This window comes from Apium graveolens, unplaced genomic scaffold (assembly GCF_009905375.1).
Source record: "Apium graveolens cultivar Ventura unplaced genomic scaffold, ASM990537v1 ctg1319, whole genome shotgun sequence".
Lineage (NCBI taxonomy): Eukaryota > Viridiplantae > Streptophyta > Magnoliopsida > Apiales > Apiaceae > Apium > Apium graveolens.
The window spans coordinates 28837-50136 of record NW_027417189.1 but is presented as its reverse complement, the minus strand read 5'-3'; the positions used below and the strand labels follow the sequence as shown (position 1 = coordinate 50136).

Below are 21300 nucleotides of genomic sequence, written 5' to 3'. Positions count from 1 at the left end.
TTTTACAAGTACTAATTAACCATTCAACTTAACTTCCATTAATCTGATAACTATGATGGCATGAGTTGTTTCTTACTTTTAAAAGAACATGTTTCTTAACCATGTAAACTTGTTAATAGGAGGAACTGTTAATTCTGATGTTGAGTCCTTTGCTTTTATCGACTTATCATCATAACCCTCGTGGTTCATACTCAGCTATGGGAATTCTTATATGACAAGTTATCGTCCTCGTCTAATTATGTTATTGTTGTTCCTTACTATTTAATCCAACATTTGTAGGAGAAGCTTACCGACCGACACTCCTCTGCTGGTGGGTGAACTTACCGACCGACACTCCTCTGATAACTCCTGGTGGCGGGGCCGCTCCTTCGGCGCCGTCCTGAATCCTTCGCCGCTGTAGAGGTGTCGCTGTGGTTGGGTTCCTACAAAACAACAACGGAAGGGGGTTGGGGTCCCGCGTCGCCTCCGGCGTGAGAGTAAGAACTAGCTTTTTGGGAAGATGAAGATAAATATGAATGTAAGGTTGCCGTGTGTGTATATGAGTGTGAAAAATGATTAACCCCAAAACCTCACCTTCTTGGGCCATTTATAGCCCAAGAGTAGGATTTTGAGGTTGGTACCTTTAGATCATAGTCATTGGTTCTGGGAGCGGAGGACACCTGGCTGGAGTGGATGCTTTACACGTGTCAGCGCGGGACTGGACGAGGAATGTTCTGAGGATCCTCTGACACGTGCCCTGATTATTCCCATGATTGATGCGTGACAGTTGTCCCCATCACGTGCCTGGGCCAACGTCTCACGTGATGGGATTTATCAAGGTTATGCTTGCGGGACTGAGCTAGTTAGGAGTGGTAGTGTGCGGGACTACTCCTTCCAGGAGCTGCGTGGAGTCAGGAGTTTAGGAGTAATCCTTCCAGGAGCTGTATGAGGTTAGGAGCTTAGGAGTAGTCCTTCCAGGAGCTGTATGGAGTTAGGAGCTTAGGGGTAGTCCTTCCAGGAGCTGTATGGGGTTAGGAGCTTAGGAGTAGTCCTTCTAGGAGCTGTATGGAGGTAAGAGCTTAGGAGTAGTCCTTCCAGGAGCTATATGTACTATCATGTGCCCCCCACTCCCTTATGCAGATTTTCTGGATGGGGGAGTGAATTTGTGTTTGTCTGTAGAACGTGAGCTTTTGATTGTTGTGTTAGAAGAATTTAGGCTTTTCTTGCCCTCCAGTTCGGATTGCGATGAGTTCTGCGAATCAGGACTAAGGAGGTTGTCTTTAGCAGGAGTTGAGCTTTTCTTGGCCCCCAGTCCGGATTGCGTTGAGTTCTGCGAATCAGGACTAAGGTGGTTGTCTTTAGCTGGAGTTGCGCTTTTCTTGCCCCCCAGTCCGGATTGCGATGAGTTCAGCGAATCAGGACTAAGGTGGTTGTCTTTAGCAGGAGTTGAGCTTTTCTTGCCCCCAGTCCGGATTGCGATGAGTTCAGCGAATCAGGACTAAGGTGGTTGTCCTTGTCAGGAGTTGAACTTTTCAGTGCCTTGGTTCAGATTAAATTGAGAGGTGTAGTCCGGACTTGGAAGTTGAAGCGTTTTTTATATTTTCCCCCCAATAATTTGAATTATTACAGTTGTCTTTATCCAAAAGACGTGCTGTAATAATGACTTTCCAATAATGACCGCTCATGATGGGCGGCTAGGATTGTGCCACGTGTCGTGGCGATTAGGTTTTTTACCACGCCTATAAAAGGCAGTCCCTCCCCTCTTTCTTGTTTTTTTATCTTCTTTTCTCTTGCTCTTGCTTTCCTTTTCTTCTCAATTTCTTTGAAGCTTTTCCGTTGGGATTTCTTGCTGGTGTACCGCCGTTGCCCGGTCTTCTCCAATCTCTCCGTAATCTTTTCATTTGTAAGTTTCCTTCTCTTCTTTTCTTTATTTTCTTCTTTCTTTTAGTTTGTTGTCCGATTGGGTTTTGTGTTTCTGCTATATTGCTTGTATGCTGTTGTGTTTAGTTTTTGGTTTAATTCTTGTGTATATCTGTGTGCATATAGTTTTTTTTGGCATATTTTGGTGTTTTGATTTTGGTTGATAGTGTTTCTGGAATTAGGGTTTTTTGTTAGGGTCCGGACTTCGATACCTAGTCCGGATTAATAGGCTAGGATTTGGAGTTTGTAATTGGTTGATGATTTTGTGTTATTGTGATATCTGATTTCGGAGTAATAAGCTAGTTTTGAGTCCGGAGTAGCTTTTAGTTTTCGGGTTTTGGTTCTCCGGACTGTTTGCTTTTGACTTGTAATAAAATTGAATCATAGGGTAGTTCGGACCATGTAGCTTTCAAGATAAATAAACTGTAGGATTTTAGACTAACCTTTGTCACTTATTTTAGGTTTATGGTCCGGACTAAAGCTCTTGCCAAGGCTTACATAACTTGCTATACGGGGCCGTCTAGTTCGGATTCTGATTCTTCAGCTGATTCTGAACGAGTTGAGATGGGGAAGAGGGCTTCTACTTGGGACTCTGAGGCCGTAACGAAGCTTTCAGTTGCTAAGATCTCTTCCAGAAAGGTACCTTACAGTCCGGAGGGACTTTGGGTGGAGAATCTGGGATATTTTGTTAGTAAGAGTGAGGAGATAGAAGATAGCTTCTATTATAGGAGTATTAGGTCCGGGTACGCTAGGCAGCCTAATGCAGGTCCAGGGCCTTATGATAGGGAAGCTTTTGATAGGAAGTTTGCTGATAGCATAGTGGCTAAGGAGCACTATGAACTCAAGGATGAGTATGCTGGCCTAGATCATGCTGCTCAGGATTCGGCGGTCCGGGCTGCTTTTCAGTTGGATCGCCGGATTGAGTGGAGGTGGCCGACTTCGGACGAAAGGATTTATCACAGGCCGGCTGATGGGTTTGTTCCAGTATGGCTGGAGCATCTCCGGTCCGGATGGAACCCGTACTGGCACTTGTTTCTCAAGCACTTGTGTAAGTATGTATACAAGGTTTCTCTGATGCAGATAACGCCCAACGGTATAAAATGGATGACTTGGTTTATTGCTACCTGTAATAAGTTTAAAGTTTAGCCCACCTTTAAACTATGGCATCATATATTTCATTTAGTCCGTTCCAGCCAGTTTCCCCTGTATGAGCTTCGTTTCCGGGCTCCAGAGTGTGGGTACGGGGGCTCCTACAGACCTGTGATTCAGCAGTCTTCATTGAAGTACTGGAACGGAGAGCTGATCATGCTCCGGGGTTTGGATTTGTATTATCTTCCCCATTTTGCTTCGGAGGGAGTCCGGACTCGGTTTCGTAGGGAAGTACTCCGGGGCGAAGCTATCCGGCTGATGTTTGCTTTTTGCGAATGCTTGGGTTTTCAGATGACTCGTGATACTTTTATGATTCATAGAACCATGAATAGGCTAGGCTGTAAGTAGTTTTTTCTTGTTTCCGGACTTCTTATATTCCTTATTGTCCGGACTTGTTATCTGCTTTCTTTTGCTATGATTATTTATTGTTTGTGACTTGTGTTTTTTGTTCCGTTGCAGGTTTGCCTCACTACAATCCGGACATGTCGTCTTCCGCATACAGTGATGCGTTGAAAGGTCTGGGCAAGGCTTTCAAGTTGCCCAAGAAGAATGCTGCTACTGGGTCCGGATCTAACGCCTCAGCGGAGGAGGGATCCCAGAGCAATGCGGTTCCGAATCCGGAGCCTGAAGTTTTTGTGAATCACTTGGGTCCGGAGTTGGATGCTGAAGTTGAAATTGGAGATGATTTTGCTAATCTGGAGGACCTTGGTCCTATAGGCGAGGCTCCGGGTGGAGATTCTGGGAGGAGGAGGAAGAGGCTTCGCACCATTGGGAGTAAGCCTCCCCGGGCCGAAAACTTTGAAGTTGGGTTCGGGTCTGGGGCTGGCAAGGGAAAGAATGTTGAAGAAGAGAGTCCGGATGAAGGTGGTCCGGGGCTGGAGGAAAAAGTCGCTCGCTTCATGGCTGGGATTCCTACTCAAACTGAGTGGAGGAGGATGAATGAGTCCGGATTCGATGCGACTATGAAGGAGTGTTCCCGGCTCTGGGGTCAGGTACTTCTTTTTTCTATTCTTGTTTCTTGTGTTGATTTGCCTTAGAATGTTTTTCTAAGTTTCTCTATTTTTGTAGCTTGGCGGGTATATGGCCGGATCGGCTTCTCTGACCTACAATGAGCTTAAAACTCCCGGAGTGCCATTGCTGATAAGGATTCAGAGATTAGTCATCTCCGGGATCAGATAATTGACAAAGACAATTCTCTGTCCAGATTGAACAAGCACCTGAATGAAGTAACCATCCGGGCTGAAAATGCTAAAAAAGAGGTTTCTGACTTGAAGTCTGAGTTAGCTGAGCTTCGGAGACAGATGTCCGTTGTGCGTCCGGAGTCTGAAGTTATCGCTGAGTTTAAAAGATCTGAGGAGTACGATAGAGCCCTTGCCAATGCTGGTGCTCCGGAGATAGCTCGGTGCTGGTTGATTGCTGAAAGGCATATCAAGACCAATCCGGAGGCCGATTGGGATAGCTTCGTCTCTGAGTTTATTAAGGCCAAGGAAGATATTGAGCTCGGATTAGGGGAACCGGAGCCGTTCGACGGACCCTGTCCCACCTTCCTTCCTTCCAATGCTCCGGATTCTTGACTTTTTTTTATGAATTTACTATTTGTTGAAGAATTTTGATACATTTGGTTCTTGTAATATTCGTACTTTGCTCCGGGCTCGTTTGAGTCCGGTGAATCTCTAATATTTGCTTGCTGTTATTTTACTCTGTGTCTGTAGTTTATTTTTGCCTTAGAATATTTTTCCAAGTTAAATTTATTGTACTAGTCCTAACTAATCTTTTGTCCGGACTAGTAGTTAGCTTTTTTACTCAGGAATTTTATTCTAAATAAAAATGGTTGCACTAGTCCGGAATTATTGCATGTCCGGACTAGTGGTGGCCTTTTAGTTAGAAAATTAATTCTAAGTAAAAATGGTTGCTCTAGTCCTGACTAATATCTTGTCCGGATTAGTGTTTGCTTTTAGCTAGAAAATTAATTATGAGTAAAAATGGTTGCTCTAGTCCTGACTAATAGCTTGTCCGGACTAGTGGTGGCTTTTTAGCTAGAAAATTAATTCTAAGTAAAAATGGTTGTTCTAGTCATGACTAATAGCTTGTCCGGACTAGTGGTGGCTTTTTAGCTAGAAAATTAATTCTAAGTAAAAGTGGTTGCTCTAGTCCTGACTAATAGCTTGTCCGGACTAGTTGTGGTTTTTTAGCTAGAAAATTAATTCTAAGTAAAAATGGTTGTTCTAGTCCTGACTAATAGCTTGTCCGGACTAGTGGTGGCTTTTTAGCTAGAAAATTAATTCTAAGTAAAAATGGTTGCTCTAGTCCTGACTAATAGCTTGTCCGGACTAGTGATTGCTTTTAGCTAGAAAATTAATTCTAAGTAAAAGTGGTTGCTCTGGTCCTGACTAATAGCTTGTCCGGGCTAGTGGTGGCTTTTTAGCTAGAAAATTAATTCTAAGTAAAAATGGTTGTTCTAGTCCTGACTAATAGCTTGTCCGGACTAGTGGTGGCTTTTTAGCTAGAAAATTAATTCTAAGTAAAAATGGTTGCTCTAGTCCTGACTAATAGCTTGTCCGGACTAGTGATTGCTTTTTGCTAGAAAATTAATTCTAAGTAAAAGTGGTTGCTCTAGTCCTGAGTAATATGCTTGTCCGGACTAGTGGTGGGTTTTTAGCTAGAAAATTAATTCTAAGTAAAAATGGTTGTTCTAGTCCTGACTAATAGCTTGTCCGGACTAGTGTTTGTTTTGGAAAAATATGCAAAGGGAAAAAGCTTTTCATTTTTTCATTCATATAAGATAGAAGGAGAAATAAATTGGTTGCTTGCCATATTGGCTACAAGATTTTTGGTTGCTTTGTTTGTTTTCCTACTGGTAGAATTTTCTTAGCCTTAGTCCATGCCAAGTGTTTGGGACTTCTGAGCCATCCATGTACAGAAGCTTGTAAGTTCCTGGCCTGAGGACTTCTTTGATCTTGTATGGTCCTTCCCATTTGGGCATTAGCTTTCCAGTGTTTGTGGGATCTGATGCTTCAGTGTCTCGAAGAACTAAGTCTCCAACTTGGAAGTTTTTGACTCTTGACTTCTTACTGAAGTGCTCTTTTGTTGTCTCCTTGTATTTTTCCATCCTTTCTACGCTTGGTCCCGGACCTCATCAATTAGTTCCATATTTGTTTTGAGTTCTTCTTCATTTGCTTCTTCTTCAAAGTTTATTGCTCTGTGGGAAGGAGAGCCCACTTCAATAGGAAGCATTGCTTCTGTTCCATAAGCTAGTTTGAATGGAATTTCTCCGGTTCTTGTCCTTGGGCTTGTCCTGTAGGACCAAAGTACATTTGGTAGTTCTTCTGGCCATTTGCTTTTGGTTTCTTTGAGTCTTTTCTCGATACCTCGGAGCAGGATTCTGTTACTTACTTCTACTTGGCCATTTCCTAGGGGATATGCCACTGATGATTTTTTGTGCTTGATCCCGCGCTCTTGGAGGTAGGACTCGAACTCCGATCCAATGAATTGGGGCCCATTGTCTGATACTAGGATTCACGGTATCCCGAACCTCATCAAAATGTTGTCCATAAACTTTATGCAGTCTTGTTGGTTGATTGTCCTCATTGCTTTTGCTTCAACCCATTTTGTCATGTAATCAATAGAGACTAGTAGGTACCTGAGGTCTCCTTTTGCCCGGGGGAAGGGTCCCATAATGTCAATACCCCAAACAGCGAAGGGGATAGGTGACAGGACTGAGGATGGTAGGACTGGGCTAATCCGGGACACATTGCTGAAAAGCTGGCATTCTTTGCACTTCTTGACAAATTCTATTGCGTCCTGATGAATGGTTGGCCAGTAGTAGCCTTGTCTTATGATCTTATGAGCTAGGGCCTTTGCAGGCATATGGTCCCCGCATATCCCTTCATGTACTTCTGCCAAACAGTACTCTGCTTCTTCTGGGCCAATGCATTTCAGGATAGGAGATGAGAAGGTCCTGTGGTAAAGTATTCCTTCTTCGAGGAAGAACTTGGCTGCTTTGACTTTCTGTCTTTGAGCATTTCTTTTGTCTTCTGGGAGCTCCCCTTTGTCCAAGTAGTTTATGAAGGGAGTCAACCAGTTTGAGTGCTCTTTATCTCCAAGATCTCTCCGGATTCAATGGATGGTTTGTGGAGTTCTTCGAAGTAAACTGAGCAGTCTAGATCTGATGAGTTCCGGACTAATTTGGATAGGATATCAGCTTCTTCATTTTCTTCTCGGCATATCTGAAGGACTTGGTGGCTTGGAATTGAAGCTAAGTAGCTCTGAACCAGTGTTTGGTACTTCGCCAGAGTAGGGTCATTTGCTATGTATTCCCCATTTGTTTGCTTGACCACTATCTGGGAGTCGCTGTATATTTTTAAGTCTTGGACCCTTAGAGTCCTGGAGAGCTTTAGTCCTGCGATCAATGCCTCATATTCTGCTTGATTGTTTGTTGCTGGGAAGCTGAAAGATATAGCTGTCTGAATCTTGAATCCTTCTGGACTCTTGAGTATGAGTCCGGCTCCTGACCTCTCGCTTGTTGAAGAACCATCTACCTTTAAGGTCCAGGCTCCCGGACTTGTATCCTTTTTCAGCTCCTGATTTGTGTCCATTGGTTCCGAATCTTGGTCTGGGAAGTTGCATTCGATTATGAAATCTGCAAGTGCTTGAGCTTTGATGGCAGTCCTGGGAATGAAGCTTAAATTAAACTGGCTCAACTCCACAGCCCAATTAACAAGTCTTCCCGATGCATCTGGCTTGTGAATTATTTTCCATAGTGGTTGATTTGTTACTACTCTGATTTCCCTCCCTTGGAAGTAGTGCCTGAGTTTTCTTGAAGTTGTGACTAAGGCAAAGGCAAACTTCTCCAATCTTGGGTATCTTGTTTCTGCATCTTTTAAGACTTGGCTTACATAGTAGACTGGTTGCTGTGTTCCATTCTCCTCCCTGATTAGGGCAGCTCCTACAGCTTGTGCTCCTGCTGACAAGTATAAGTAGAGAGGCTCTCCTGGCTGAGCTTTAGTTAGGACTGGTGGATGAGAGAGGTAGGACTTGATTTCCTCAAATGATTTTTGGCAGTCCGGACTCCAGTTCACCTCTTTCTTGTTGGTTGCTCCTTTGAGTAAATCAAAGATGGTAGGCACCTTTCTGCTAGCTTTGAGACAAATCTCCTGAGTGCTGCTAGGGATCCTGCTAGCTTCTGCACATCTTTTTGGGTCCTGGGAGCTTTCATCTCCTGGATTACTTTTATCTTCTCTGGATTGGCTTCTATGCCTCTGTTGCTGATCATGAATCCTAAGAACTTGCCTGCTCCTACTCCGAAGGTGCATTTCTCCGGGTTCAGCTTGAGTTGGTTTTTCCTTAGATTGTCAAAGCACTCCTTGAGGTCTTCCACATGCCCTGGTACAGTTGTTGATTTTGAAATCATGTCATCGACATAGCATTCCAAGTTTCTCCCAATTTGGGACTTGAATATCTTGTTCATGGCTCTTTGGTAAGTGGATCCTGCGCTGGTAAGCCCGAAGGGTAGCATCACATAAGCATAGACTGCTCTGTGAGTTATGAATGCTATCTTAGGAATGTCCTTCGGGTTCATCTTTATCTGGTTGTACCCGGAGAAGGCGTCCATGAAACTAAGCATAATGTGTCAGGAGGTGGCATCTATCAGTTGATCAATGTTTGGGAGAGGATACGGGTCCTTCGGGCATGCGTCATTCAGGTCAATATAGTCCACACACATTCTCCATTTGCCGTTGGACTTCTTAACCATGACCACATTAGCTAGCCACTCCGGATATTTGATTTCTTTGATGATTCCTGTTTTGAGTAGTTTTTCTACTTCTTCGTCAATGGCTCTTTGCCTCTCCGGAGCAAAGTTTCTTCTCTTTTATTTTACTGGTTTTCTGTTGGGGTTGACATCCAAGCTGTGCATTGCTATGGACTCATGTAGTCCTGGCATGTCCCTTGGACTCCAGGCAAAAACATCTCTGTACTCCCGGAGCAAGGACACTAATCTCTCCTTGAAGGACTCCTCGAGTCCTGACCCAACTTTCACTTTTTTGCTAGAATTGCTTTCATCTACCTGGACTTCTTCTATTTCAACTGCGGCTTCAATTTTTGCTTGTTCTTTTTTTGAAACCATTTGATGAATCCGGGCTTCAGAGTTCTTCTTTAGATAGAAGTTTGCTTGTTCAGGTTCTTTGGTTGCTTGCATGGTAGGACTAGCTTGTTCTGGGACTTGATTTGCCTTGTCTACTACCATGACTTGGTTGATTTCCAGTCCCTCTGGACTTGTTTTGTCTGCTTCTTCCTCTGTCCGGGGTCGGTGCTTCTTCATGCTTTGTTCCTTGTGAAGGACCGTAGCCTTCCTCTTGTTATCTTGATGGGTTTATGCCATAACTAACCCCTGGTTGTAGCATGTTTCAGCAACTCCGTAATCTCCTTTAATCTCCCCGACTCCTGTCGGGGTCGGGAATTTGATCTTGAGATGGGAGATTGAAGTTATCGCTTGCATCATGGTCAGGGCTGATTTGCCAATAATACCGTTGTATGAAGAATGATCATTGATCATATAAAATTTGATGACATGAGTCACTTGGTTATGAGCGGATCCAAAAATGACTGGTAGATACAAAATTTCTTGGATCAGGACTAAGTTGTGGCCGAAGCCATAGAGTGGGTCCTCTCGACATTCATTTGAGCGGACACTCCCTAACTGCATTCTATCCACTGTGTGCTTGAAGAGAATATTTACCGAGTAGCCATTGTCTATGAGCATTCTTCTTACTTCATTATCAAAGATGTCTAGAGTGACAACCAAAGCTACATTATGATGAGGGCTGACTCCTTCGTAGTCATTGCTGCTGAAGGATATCACCAGGTTTGGGAGTGATCGGATTGAGAGCACTTCTTCGCCGAAGTCCGGGCTCCGGGGTGGGGAGTAGGATCCACCTAGGACCACATTGACTACATTCTTTCCTCTCTTCTATGCTTCCCCTCTCTTGTCCCGAACTAAGTACTTGTTCATGTTCCCCTTCTTCACTTGGTCCTCAATGAAGTACTTGAGTGATAAGCAATTCTCAGTCTTGTGGCCATGGGTCTCGTGGTAATCACACTGCCTATTATAAGGCCTGCTTTCCGGAGGAGTTTGCATTGGTTTAGGAGGATAATAGAAAGGCTTGTCTTTTACCTTTTTCAAGATTTCCTCCCGGGTCATGTTGAGAGGAGTCCAGTCTGGTTCCTGCTTTGGCTCCCGGAGCTGCTTTGCGGGTCCTGGGTCACTGCTTGACTCCTTCTTAGGACCAAGTCTCTGGAAAACCGGAGTAGTTTGTCTTTCTTGGCCTTGATTGCTTTGCTTGAACTTCTTATCCTGATGGTAACCCCATTTCGGTTGGTCATCAGTGTTTTTGCTCCTGGACCCCCCATTCCTGGTCATCCTCATTTCCTGGAGCACATCTGTTTCCTTAATGAATCTGGCAGCCATGGAATAAGCTGCTGCCAGACTTTGCGGCTCCTTATTGATTAGCTCCACTATATACCTCTCGTTGTGCTCTGGGTCCAGGTTTCTTCTGAAAATGCTTAAAGCTTCCCTCTCATCCAAACTTGAAACTTTATTGATTGCTTCCTGGAACCGGCGCATATATGAAGAGAGGGACTCATTGTCATGCGACCGGATTATCTCCAGGCGACACATGTGCATTTCGTGCTTTTTGTTTGCCCGAAATCTCCGAAGGAAGGAGGCTCGAAATTCCTTCCAGGAGTGGATGCTGTGGGAGGGGATTCTGCTGAACCATCTCTGGGCCCCCCTTAAGAGTTGAAGCGAATAACCTTGATTTCGGTCGTTGTAGTAATATATTTGCGCTATCTGTTCAAAGTAGTTCAAGTGCTCTTCTGGGTCTCCTAGTCCATCGAAGGAGTCGAAGTTGTAATGCTTCAAGTTCCGCTGCCGGGGGATAGCTTCCAAGCAGTGGCTGAATGGAGTTAATGTTTCTCCGACCTCTACTCCTGAGTCTCTGTCCATTTTTCTCTGCAATTCATAGATCATATCTTTTAGGTCCTTCTGCCCCTCTTCTTCTTCGTCATTAGAAATCAGCTCCGGAGTAGGGTCTCTCCGGGTTCTTTTGCTCCTAGACTTGGCCAATAGCTTCTCTTCTTCCAGCTGCATCCTCTTTTGGATCTTTAGCTCAAGCTTTGCTTCTTCTTTCCTGAAATGCTATCGGACTTCTTCCAACTTTCTCTGCTTAGCAGCTTCTGCTTCTATCTTGCTTTGATCTTTTTTGCTTTTCTTCCCTTTGGCTCCAATTCGGTCGAACACAGACCTCTTTGATTGCTGGGAGTCTCCGGATTCCTCCAGTTCCTCCTCTAGTTCGGCTTCTTCTTGGAGCCGGGTATGCTCCTGCCTATATAGTCTGATTGCTTCTGCTAGTTCATCGCTTGTAAGGTTGGCCATGTGCTCTTCGGCTACCGGGAAATTGGTATACTTGTACTGATTGAGCTCTATGAGGGTCCTGGCATCCCTGATGTTTACAATTCTCTCCACTACAGGAGTGTGTAGTGGCTGCTCCTGGAATATTTCTCTCTCGGCTCCCGGGTCGAGGGCCTGGGAGTGGTCCGGCTCCTGGACCTGAGTACTAGCAGATGGTCTTCCAGAGGTATCCTTTCCTAGTCTTGCCATTTCTCAACAATACCAACAACAAATAACAACAATATGCCACATAGAATATCGGTCTATGGTTGCTTTATGAAATTTACAAAAACTACCCAGAATAACAACAAAAACTAACAAATAGCTTCCTGGGAGCAGTTCAAATAATTTTATGGGACTATTCAACGATGAAGTACAACGTAAATGCCATATTCAAACTAGAGCAATAACGATTAAAACTAACGATAGCTCACACAAACGTGGCTTAAATCAACAAAACGGGTTCACACAAACGTGGCCTAAAATAACGAGCACACTCAAACGCGGCTGAAATAAATGACATTCATGCTTATGGAAAAGGTTGGTTGCTTGGGTTCTTACAAGTTTGAATAAATGGACTCTTTGAAGAGTTTGTTGATGAAGGTGAATCCAGGGGCACCGAGACCCAAGGATGGAGAGCCCCTCCTTCTAGCGCCAAATGATAACTCCTGGTGGCGGGGCTGCTCCTTCGGCGCCGTCTTGGATCCTTCGCCGCTGTAGAGGTGTCGTTGTGGTTGGGTTCCTACAAAACAACACCGGAAGGGGGGTTGGGGTCCCGCGGCGCCTCCAGCGTGAGAGTAAGAACTAGCTTTTTGGGAAGATGAAGATGAATATGAATGTAAGGTTGTCGTGTGTGTATATGAGTGTGAAGAATGATTAACCCCAAAACCTCACCTTCTTGGGCCATTTATAGCCCAAGGGTAGGGTTTTGGGGTTGGTACCTTTAGATCATAGCCATTGGTTCTGGGAGCGGAGGACACCTGGCTGGAGTGGATGCTTTACACGTGTCAACGCGGGACTGGCTGATGAATGTTCTGAGGATCCTCTGACACGTGCCCTGATTATTTCCATGATTGATGTGTGACAGTTGTCCTCATCACGTGCATGGGCCAACGTCTCACGTGATGGGATTTATCAAGGTTATGCTTACGGGACTGAGCTAGTTAGGAGTGGTAGTGTGCAGGACTACTCCTTCCAGGAGCTGCGTGGAGTCAGGAGTTTAGGAGTAGTCCTTCCAGGAGCTGTATGGGGTTAGGAGCTTAGGAGTAGTCCTTCCAGGAGCTGTATGGAGTTAGGAGCTTATGGGTGGTCCTTCCAGGTGCTGTATGGGGTTAGGAGCTTAGGAATAGTTCTTCTAGGAGCTGTATGGAGTTAGGAGCTTAGGAGTAGTCCTTCCAGGAGCTATATGTACTATCATGTGCCCCCCACTCCCTTATGCGGATTTTCTGGATGGGGGAGTGAATTTGTGTTTGTCTGTAGAACGTGAGCTTTTGATTGTTGTGTTAGAAGAATTTGGGCTTTTCTTGCCCCCCAGTCCGGATTGCGATGAGTTCTGCGAATCAGGACTAAGGAGGTTGTCTTTAGAAGGAGTTGAGCTTTTCTTGGCCCCCAGTCCGGATTGCATTGAGTTCTGCGAATCAGGACTAAGGTGGTTGTCTTTAGCAGGAATTGCGCTTTTCTCTACCAGTGGGTGAACTTTCAAGTAAATACCTCCCCACCTGGTTAGGGAACAACTAATGCTTGCTTAAACCTTTTTTAAGTTACCGAAAACATCTTTAAGATTCTTCAATCTGGCGATAATGTCTCATCAAGATGGTTACTACTGATGTGTAAAATAATAACAAATACAGGTTGATCCACAGAGACTATGAATTTTCAAAACCCTAACAATTTAAATCAAGCGAACTAGACAATAAGATTTGAGAGGAGTTTGAATTAATCTAATTAGCAAATAGATCAAATAATATGGAAAATTTAAAAAATTCGAATCCGTTAATCAATCACAATTAATATCAACTCGCCCTAAAATCAATTCTCTTTTCTTCATAAATAAATTTTAATTAACGAGACAAGCATATACTATGGAACTTGTTATCTAACAATAACCCATCAAAACTTCATGTAGCAAGCATAAGCTATGAAAAATAAATTCGGTAACAATAATATATCAAAATCATTTTGTCAATCAAACAATTAAGCACCAAGAAAAATCATGAGAATCAAATAATAGGAACGAGAAGATATCAAAGCAATTAAATTAACTTCATCTTCATCCTAGGTAACAAATTTAGCTACACATGATAAAAAGATGAACAAAACAAATAACTAATTGGGTGTCTTGGGTGTTGGATTGTTGAATGTGTAAAATACAAGAGGGGATACCCATATATATAGGGAAAATATGAGGGTTGGGTTCTTGGAATACAAGTAGGATTCTTAAAATAAATTCTTCTTCTTCTCCAATAAGGATTCTATTCATCTTCCAAATCCCTTGACTTCTAGAATAGTCCACCTCCTTCCTTATTTGCTCCTTTTCCAACTCAAATTCTGATTTTATTTATTTTCCTACAAAACAAAGTAAAATAATTTATTTATTAATAAAATTACGAAAATGAACATAAAATAGGTATTAATGATATGCAATAATATGGACCTATTAACTACCTTCTTTTCGAACAAGGTTTTCAAACAGGGAGTCCTGATACAATGTGTGAAACAATTGTTGATGAAGCCACTGAGGTATTACAATTTTCTTGCTCAATATTATGTTTGTAATTCTAAGGTGTACATTGTTAATATCTGACCAAAGACGTATGCTTCATGTGGCCTATAAATTATGCAACAATTAGTAGTTTTCTGCAACTAAACAATCAAATTTCCTATGATTAAATTTTCAATTTAAATTTACCTTGAATCTCATTTTAAATCTTAAAAATTGCTATCTTTCTCCGGAACAAAATCTTATATTTATTACCTTTATTTTCGTTTCATATTACCTATGAAGTAGTTGCAGCACCTGGTTGTTTCCATGTAATAAATGGAACTGCTAGCTTCTCAAGAATATAAATATTTTGACACTGTGTTAGTGTCCTATTGACGATTTTTTTCTAAATGGATATTGAACAAATAAGAAACAAAACAAATTTATTGTGTCATTTAAGTTATATCACACTCTTTAAAACACAACAAATTTATTGCGTCATTTAAGTTATATCACACTGTTTTTTGGGGTCGTTGGAAAACATGATATCTGTACAATGCAACAACATAATCATTTGCTTTCATAAGCTACCAACAGTTGGGATGCACAATATTTGCGCTTAAATCTATACAAGATCATGTGTAGATAAATTTGTTACTCAATATCATAAGTGACGCACTGCATAATTAATTGTGAATAATTATATCATCTACTTATCAACATTCTAGTAAATATTAATATGATAATAAGATAAATGGTAGGTGATAAGTTGATGAAGCTCCTGTCTTCCCTCAAATTCATTTTCCCTTACGTAAGAGGAAGATTAAATTTTAAGCACAATAATACCCCAAACTTAAAAAAACGAAACCCTTAACGTGAACAAGATAATGACGCAGTACGATACATTTGTGTTCAATTTTGTAATTATGAAAATTCACCTCACATATTATTTCTTATTATATTATGGTGAAATTATTTAGCGAGAGATTATAAATTCATTTACGTGTTAATAAGAATAGTTTTAACTTGCAACTATTTAATAAACTATATATAAATGATGTTTTTGATTGATTAATCCCGAATTTTTGATTTCGCCACACCCAATTTAAAATCCACCTGTTTTACCAGATTTCAGGAAATTGAGAAATATAACAAATTATGGACTATAGTTGTGGGGTCTACGCGAACGCAAGCCCCACTAACACAAATTATTAACACAAATTAATAATAATTAATTTATTAATGCATGACAATATTAAAATATCTCAATAATAAAGTGATGCAAGAGAGTATTAAAAAACACGAAAAATGATAGATAAATGTGGATTAACCACAGAAAACCCACGCCTAAGGTGATCCAACCGAAGAAGAATAACTAACACTATGATTTCTTAACCGCATCATAATCACAACCCATAGCACGAGAGAAACAATTCTCAATTTCAATTATAATCAACTCTATTACATAATGAAGATTACATGAGATCTTATGAAAATCCTAAAATTTGGTAAACACGTAAGATCCTAAAAAATAACAAATAAACTGACTATTACGTAATAATTCTTACTTAATATATATATATATATTATTTTAACCAAATATATTTAAATTTATTCCTAATTAATATAATAAAATAAAAACAAACTAATATTATAATTCTTTGTTCCACATCACAGTCTATACTTATTTGATTCACACATATGCTCGTTCGATACACGAGATTTATTAATTTGAAAATTAGACATTCATCAAAGTGTAACCAAATTAATATCATAACTAATCTCATGTCGAAGAGCAAGGAATATATGTTCTTTTATGATTTGAACGATCACATCGTCAATCAGATGTTGTTCGTGTAAAGTCTCACATTCATTATTATACTTTTGGTTGTCACGACTTTAGGTGAAGTTTAAATTTAAACGAACTAGATGGTGTGTACTATGCCTGATGTCACGGGGTCAGAATTTTCAACCCTGAATTCTCTGATCCGTGCGGCCTACTCAGTCGCCGACCTAGACGCCCAAGCAGTCAGCCTTCCGAGAGGTTGTTGCCCAACAGCCCCAACAGCCCCAACAGCACCAGCAACCCCAGCAACCCAAGCATAACGGATATGATATTGAACCAATGCACAACAAGAACCAATCGTGTGTGCAAGTGTGTCTAATTACCAAGTAAATGTAAGACACAACAAATTACGAGCCTGAATGCTCAACCTTCTATTGACCAACAATATAAGGATATAATTCGATTATGCTTACAGACTTAGGTTACTGCCTAGCATAATAATACAACCAAAATATATGTTTACAGACTTTTCCCTACTGTCTAACATATGGATACATGTTTAGTGCATACAAGCCTACATGCATAGATTACATTCTCACAATGCCTATCTATTTATATATAGGAGTCTGATCCACTCAGCCCCAATAAAAGCAACTGCCCACGCAGCCCACACAGCCCTAGCAGAAGCAACTGCCGGCGGTTACAAGCGGTTCCAGCATTTCAAATTCCCTAAATTCGAATTTTCCACCAATTCCTTGAGCCCCAACTGCAAGGTGGTTATTCCAGCAACCCACTAGTGCATATTTCAGCACTTATGCATATATATAATGCATATATATCTCAGCCCCCATGTGCCACACATGTGCCTACAGTTTTGACCATGCTTAGTCATTTTGGACTCCCAACTTAGCTCCCAGCTCAGTGTCATCCACATTTAGACCAACCATCAATCCCACATAAACACAGCAGCTCAAGTCTGTGTTGCCGCCTGACGACTAGTCTATGTCGCCACCCGGCGCCCAATCTGAGTCCCCACCTAGCGATTAGTCCGTGTCGCCGCCTGGCGCCCAATCCTTATCGCCGCCTGGCGACTGGTCCGTGTCGCCGCCAGGTGAATCTTGATCCCAAAATGAAATCCAGCCTGAGGGTCTTACAAACCCACCCACACCTCCTGAGTTTGATTTCCTCATCAAATCAGCAACAACTCTGAGAAGTCCGTCTCCCCTAGTAGCGAAACCAACGCCTATGAAGCAAGGCTGCAAATCCGTCTGTGGTTCCTGCCACTGCCAAACCCAATCAGCTATTCCGAGTTGATTAGATTAACCTCCAAGGTTTCACCCCTTTAGTCACCAAAATTTCTGATGACCATGTGTAGTCGCACTGTCTCCTAAACACCCAATACCATTCTGACTTAGTTCCAGTAGCGTCTCCCACCCTTGGAGACATTTGACTTAGGCCCCCTCCAGAAAATACCAAGTTTGCTGCCTTATAGAGATGCGTCGCCAACAATAATCTGATCCCACAAACCATGTCGCTGACCAACACTTGAACAACCCTTAACTTCTGCATTTTCTTCTTACCTTTGTCAAACCAATAGGAACTCAGCCATCTCAAATCATGAACATGTTTCAACCATGATCATGTTCCTCCAAGTCACTTCAATCCATATGAGCGACCATAGGCTAAACATATCCCAAAAATTCTAACTATCCAAAAGCCAACATAACCAAAACCCAAGATCAGCGCTCTTCCTTAACAAGACCTGCCCCCGGAAGAATCATATACACATAATGCACGCCAATCACCATAAACTAATCAGCCACCACCGATCTGCACACCACATAACTGTGGTAAGTGTTTCCAACACTTGTCACCAAATCTGTAACATAGTCCAGCCCCCGTCGCTGAACCTTGACGCCAACGCCTCTACGCTGCGCCACAGTCGCCATGACTGCCTCAAAAATCAGATGCGCCTCTACCAAAGAGAGACGACTTTTGTGCAATCCTTGCACTTTCCCCACCTTGAACAAAAGTTTCAAGTCCAGAGTGATCTCCATCATCACCCAACGAAATGTGTCCAGCATCCCGTCTTGATAACTCCAAGTAAAACTCAACTCGTTCTACTTTGCTTAAACAATCAACATCCCAACTCGAAAAGATATCTCCTCGAACCTTCTCTCTATGGCGTCAAACTGATCCCCAAGAGCATTTTAAAAGTCACCAAGATCATACTTCATGGCCCTGCATTTCTTTATCAATGGCACCAAATTTCTGACCATGGACTCGCCCAACACTTTTTGAAACCCAGCAAAATCAACTTTGCTCCCACATGATCCAGCCATCATGTCAAATCCCGAACTGATCAACGCAACTCTGATACCACTTGTCACGGGGTCAGATTTTTAACCCTGAATTCTCTGATCCGTGCGACCTACTCAGTCGCCGACCTAGGCGCCCAAGCAGTCAGCCTTCCGAGAGGTTGTTGCCCAACAGCCCCAGTAGCCCCGACAACACCAGCAACCCCAGCAAACCCAAGCACAGCGGATATGATATTGAACCAACGCACAACAGGAACCAATCATGTGTGCAAGTGTGTCTAATTACCAAGCAAATGTAAGACACAACAAATTACGAGCCTGAATGCCCAACCTTCTATTGACCAACAATATAAGGATACAACTCGATTATGCTTACAGACTTAGGAAACTGCCTAATATAATAATACAACCCAACATATGTTTATAGACTTTTCCCTACCGTCTAACATATGGATATATGTTTAGTGCATACAAGCCTACATGCATGGATTACATTCTCATAATGCCTATCGATTTATATATAGGAGTCTGATCCACTCAGCCCCAATAAAAGCAACTGCCCATGCAACCCACACAGCCCCAACAGAAGCAACTGCCGGCGGTTACAAGCGGTTCCAGCATTTTAAATTCCCTCAATTCGAATTTTTCACCAATTCCTTGAGCCCCAACTACAAGGTGGTTATTCCAGCAACCCACTAGTGCATATTCCAGCACTTATACATATATATAATGCATATATATCTCAGCCCCCATGTGTCACACATGTGCCTACAGTTTTGACCATGCCTTAGTCATTTTGGACTCTCAGCTCAGTGTCGTCCACATTTAGACCAACCAGCAATCCCACATAAACACAGCAGCTCAAGTCTGTGTTGCCGCCTGACGACTAGTCTGTGTCGCCGCCCGGCGCCCAATCTGAGTCCTCGCCCAACGACTAGTCCGTGTCGCCGCCTGGCACCCAATCCTTGTCGCCGCCTAGCGACTGGTCCATGTCGCCGCCAGGTGAATTTTGATCCCAAAATGAAATCCAGCCTAAGGGTCTTACACCTGACCATTACATGACTCTTTTCTCATGTCTTGCTAATTTGCAAATTTTCTTTTTCAAACTGACAAGAAACGTAATAATATGTCAAATTGGCGTAGATATCGAACTCGTTTAGTGTTCCATGAATCCAAAATTTGAATAATCATAATCGTTAAAACATACAAAGACTCACGAGTTTAAACTAGAGTTACGCTCCTTTTTCTTATGCACATACAATATCAATATGAACTATTTAAGTATTTTTTATTTAATTTATGTATTATTTGTTTCATTTAGTCAACAATATAAATGAAACAAAGTGGAATTTTTTTTATGAAATGATCATTTAAGCAATCCTGTTTCCTCTAAGGGAAGACATAATATTTGGATGATGTATCAAGGTAACTAATTATTTATTTATAGAAGATATATGGTACGTTGTCATTCTTTCTAACTGTGGATTATAACTGTGGAGTGAACCCAAACATCCTGGATAAAAGCACGACGATTACTAATTACATAAGTTGGCCATACCCCCTCCCAGTTAAAGCAAATTTGCAGGAGTAAGTGATATTCATTAGAATTTCTACACTTACTCTCAACTTTGTTAAAACTGCACTCACCATATATAATATAGTTCACAATCTTATGTAGGGTTGTCATTCGAGCTCGAGCTGCTATGTCAAACCCACCCGTCTCGAACCCAAAAAAGAGTCGAGCTGCGCGACACTTTCGTACCCATTTATCTAAATGAGCCGAGCCTAATATGTACCGAACTTGAATAGAGCTCGACTAGATAACCGAAACTCGACCAGGCTCGAACCCGAACTCGAGCTGGTTTACAAAAACAAGTAAATCATAATAAATTAATACACACATTACCTGTCAAGATGCATACTCACCCTCTTTCCTTTAGTTTAATACCACAAGTCCACAAACACAAATCTCTTCACAGGTCAAACACACAAATACACCACTAGGGACACATACTGTAAGACACATACACACAACACAACAACCCACATCGTTCACACACAACACAAATCATTATATTTAACTTTTAAAGCAACCACCTCCACTACCATTTTTTAATCTCTCTTATCTCTCTCACCTTTCGTCATCCAAAGCAACCACCTCCACCACCGTCGTTGTCCACCTCACCCCCTTTCCTTTAATTTAGTACCACAACACAAATCATTGACTTAAGAGAAATGATGCAATTAGATTTGAGAGGGTTAAAAATTGTTATTGGGCCGAACTTTTGAAGGATTGGGCTATCTGTAACAATCAATTATACGAGCTGCCTGAACCCAGCTCGTTCAAACCTGACTCGCTAAACTCGCGAGTAAGCTCGACCTGGCTCTTGAAATTATCGATTCGGATGCAAAAACATTTTTCAGCTCATATAACATTTTTGCATGGCTCAATTTGTTTAACTTAAACCTGATCTCTAACTCGTATAATCTAAAACCGGCTCGAATCGGCTCGAACTATAACCCTAACCATATGGTAGTCAACAATACTTATTACATAAAATAATTTTTATTGCTTGACATAAAATAACTATGCACATGCATTTATTTAGCAAAAAAAAACTATGCTTATGCATTTGTTTTAACTGCGGATTACGGATTCTTAATTTCCTCCATGTATAAACTAAATAATGATTTTGAGTAACCAAATCTCCTAAAACTTAAAGTGTCCGTTTGGGAAATCTTAAATAAGTAACTTTTGACTTATATTGAATAAGTAATTTATAAGTGATAAATAAATAAATACTTATAAATTATATAAGCGTTTGGATAATTTCACTTATAGGTCAGATTTTTTTTTAATTTAATAAATTAAAATAAATAATTTTTATATATAATTATATTATTTCATGAATTTTAGATTAGATTAACATTTAAAAATATATATTTTTAAATTAAAGTTAATAAAAATGCAAAAAATCAAAATAACTTGAGAAAAAGTACG

General features: G+C 41.6%; 1 protein-coding gene across 1 annotated transcript; it reads right to left on the bottom strand.

Moving 5' to 3' along the window:
- Window positions 1-10015: 10015 nt before the first annotated feature.
- Window positions 10016-11194, bottom strand: LOC141699792 (uncharacterized). The gene has a single exon (XM_074503619.1). The coding sequence runs from the start codon at window positions 11192-11194 to the stop codon at window positions 10016-10018; it is 1179 nt and encodes a 392-aa protein (XP_074359720.1).
- Between the last annotated feature and the right edge of the window lie 10106 nt (window positions 11195-21300).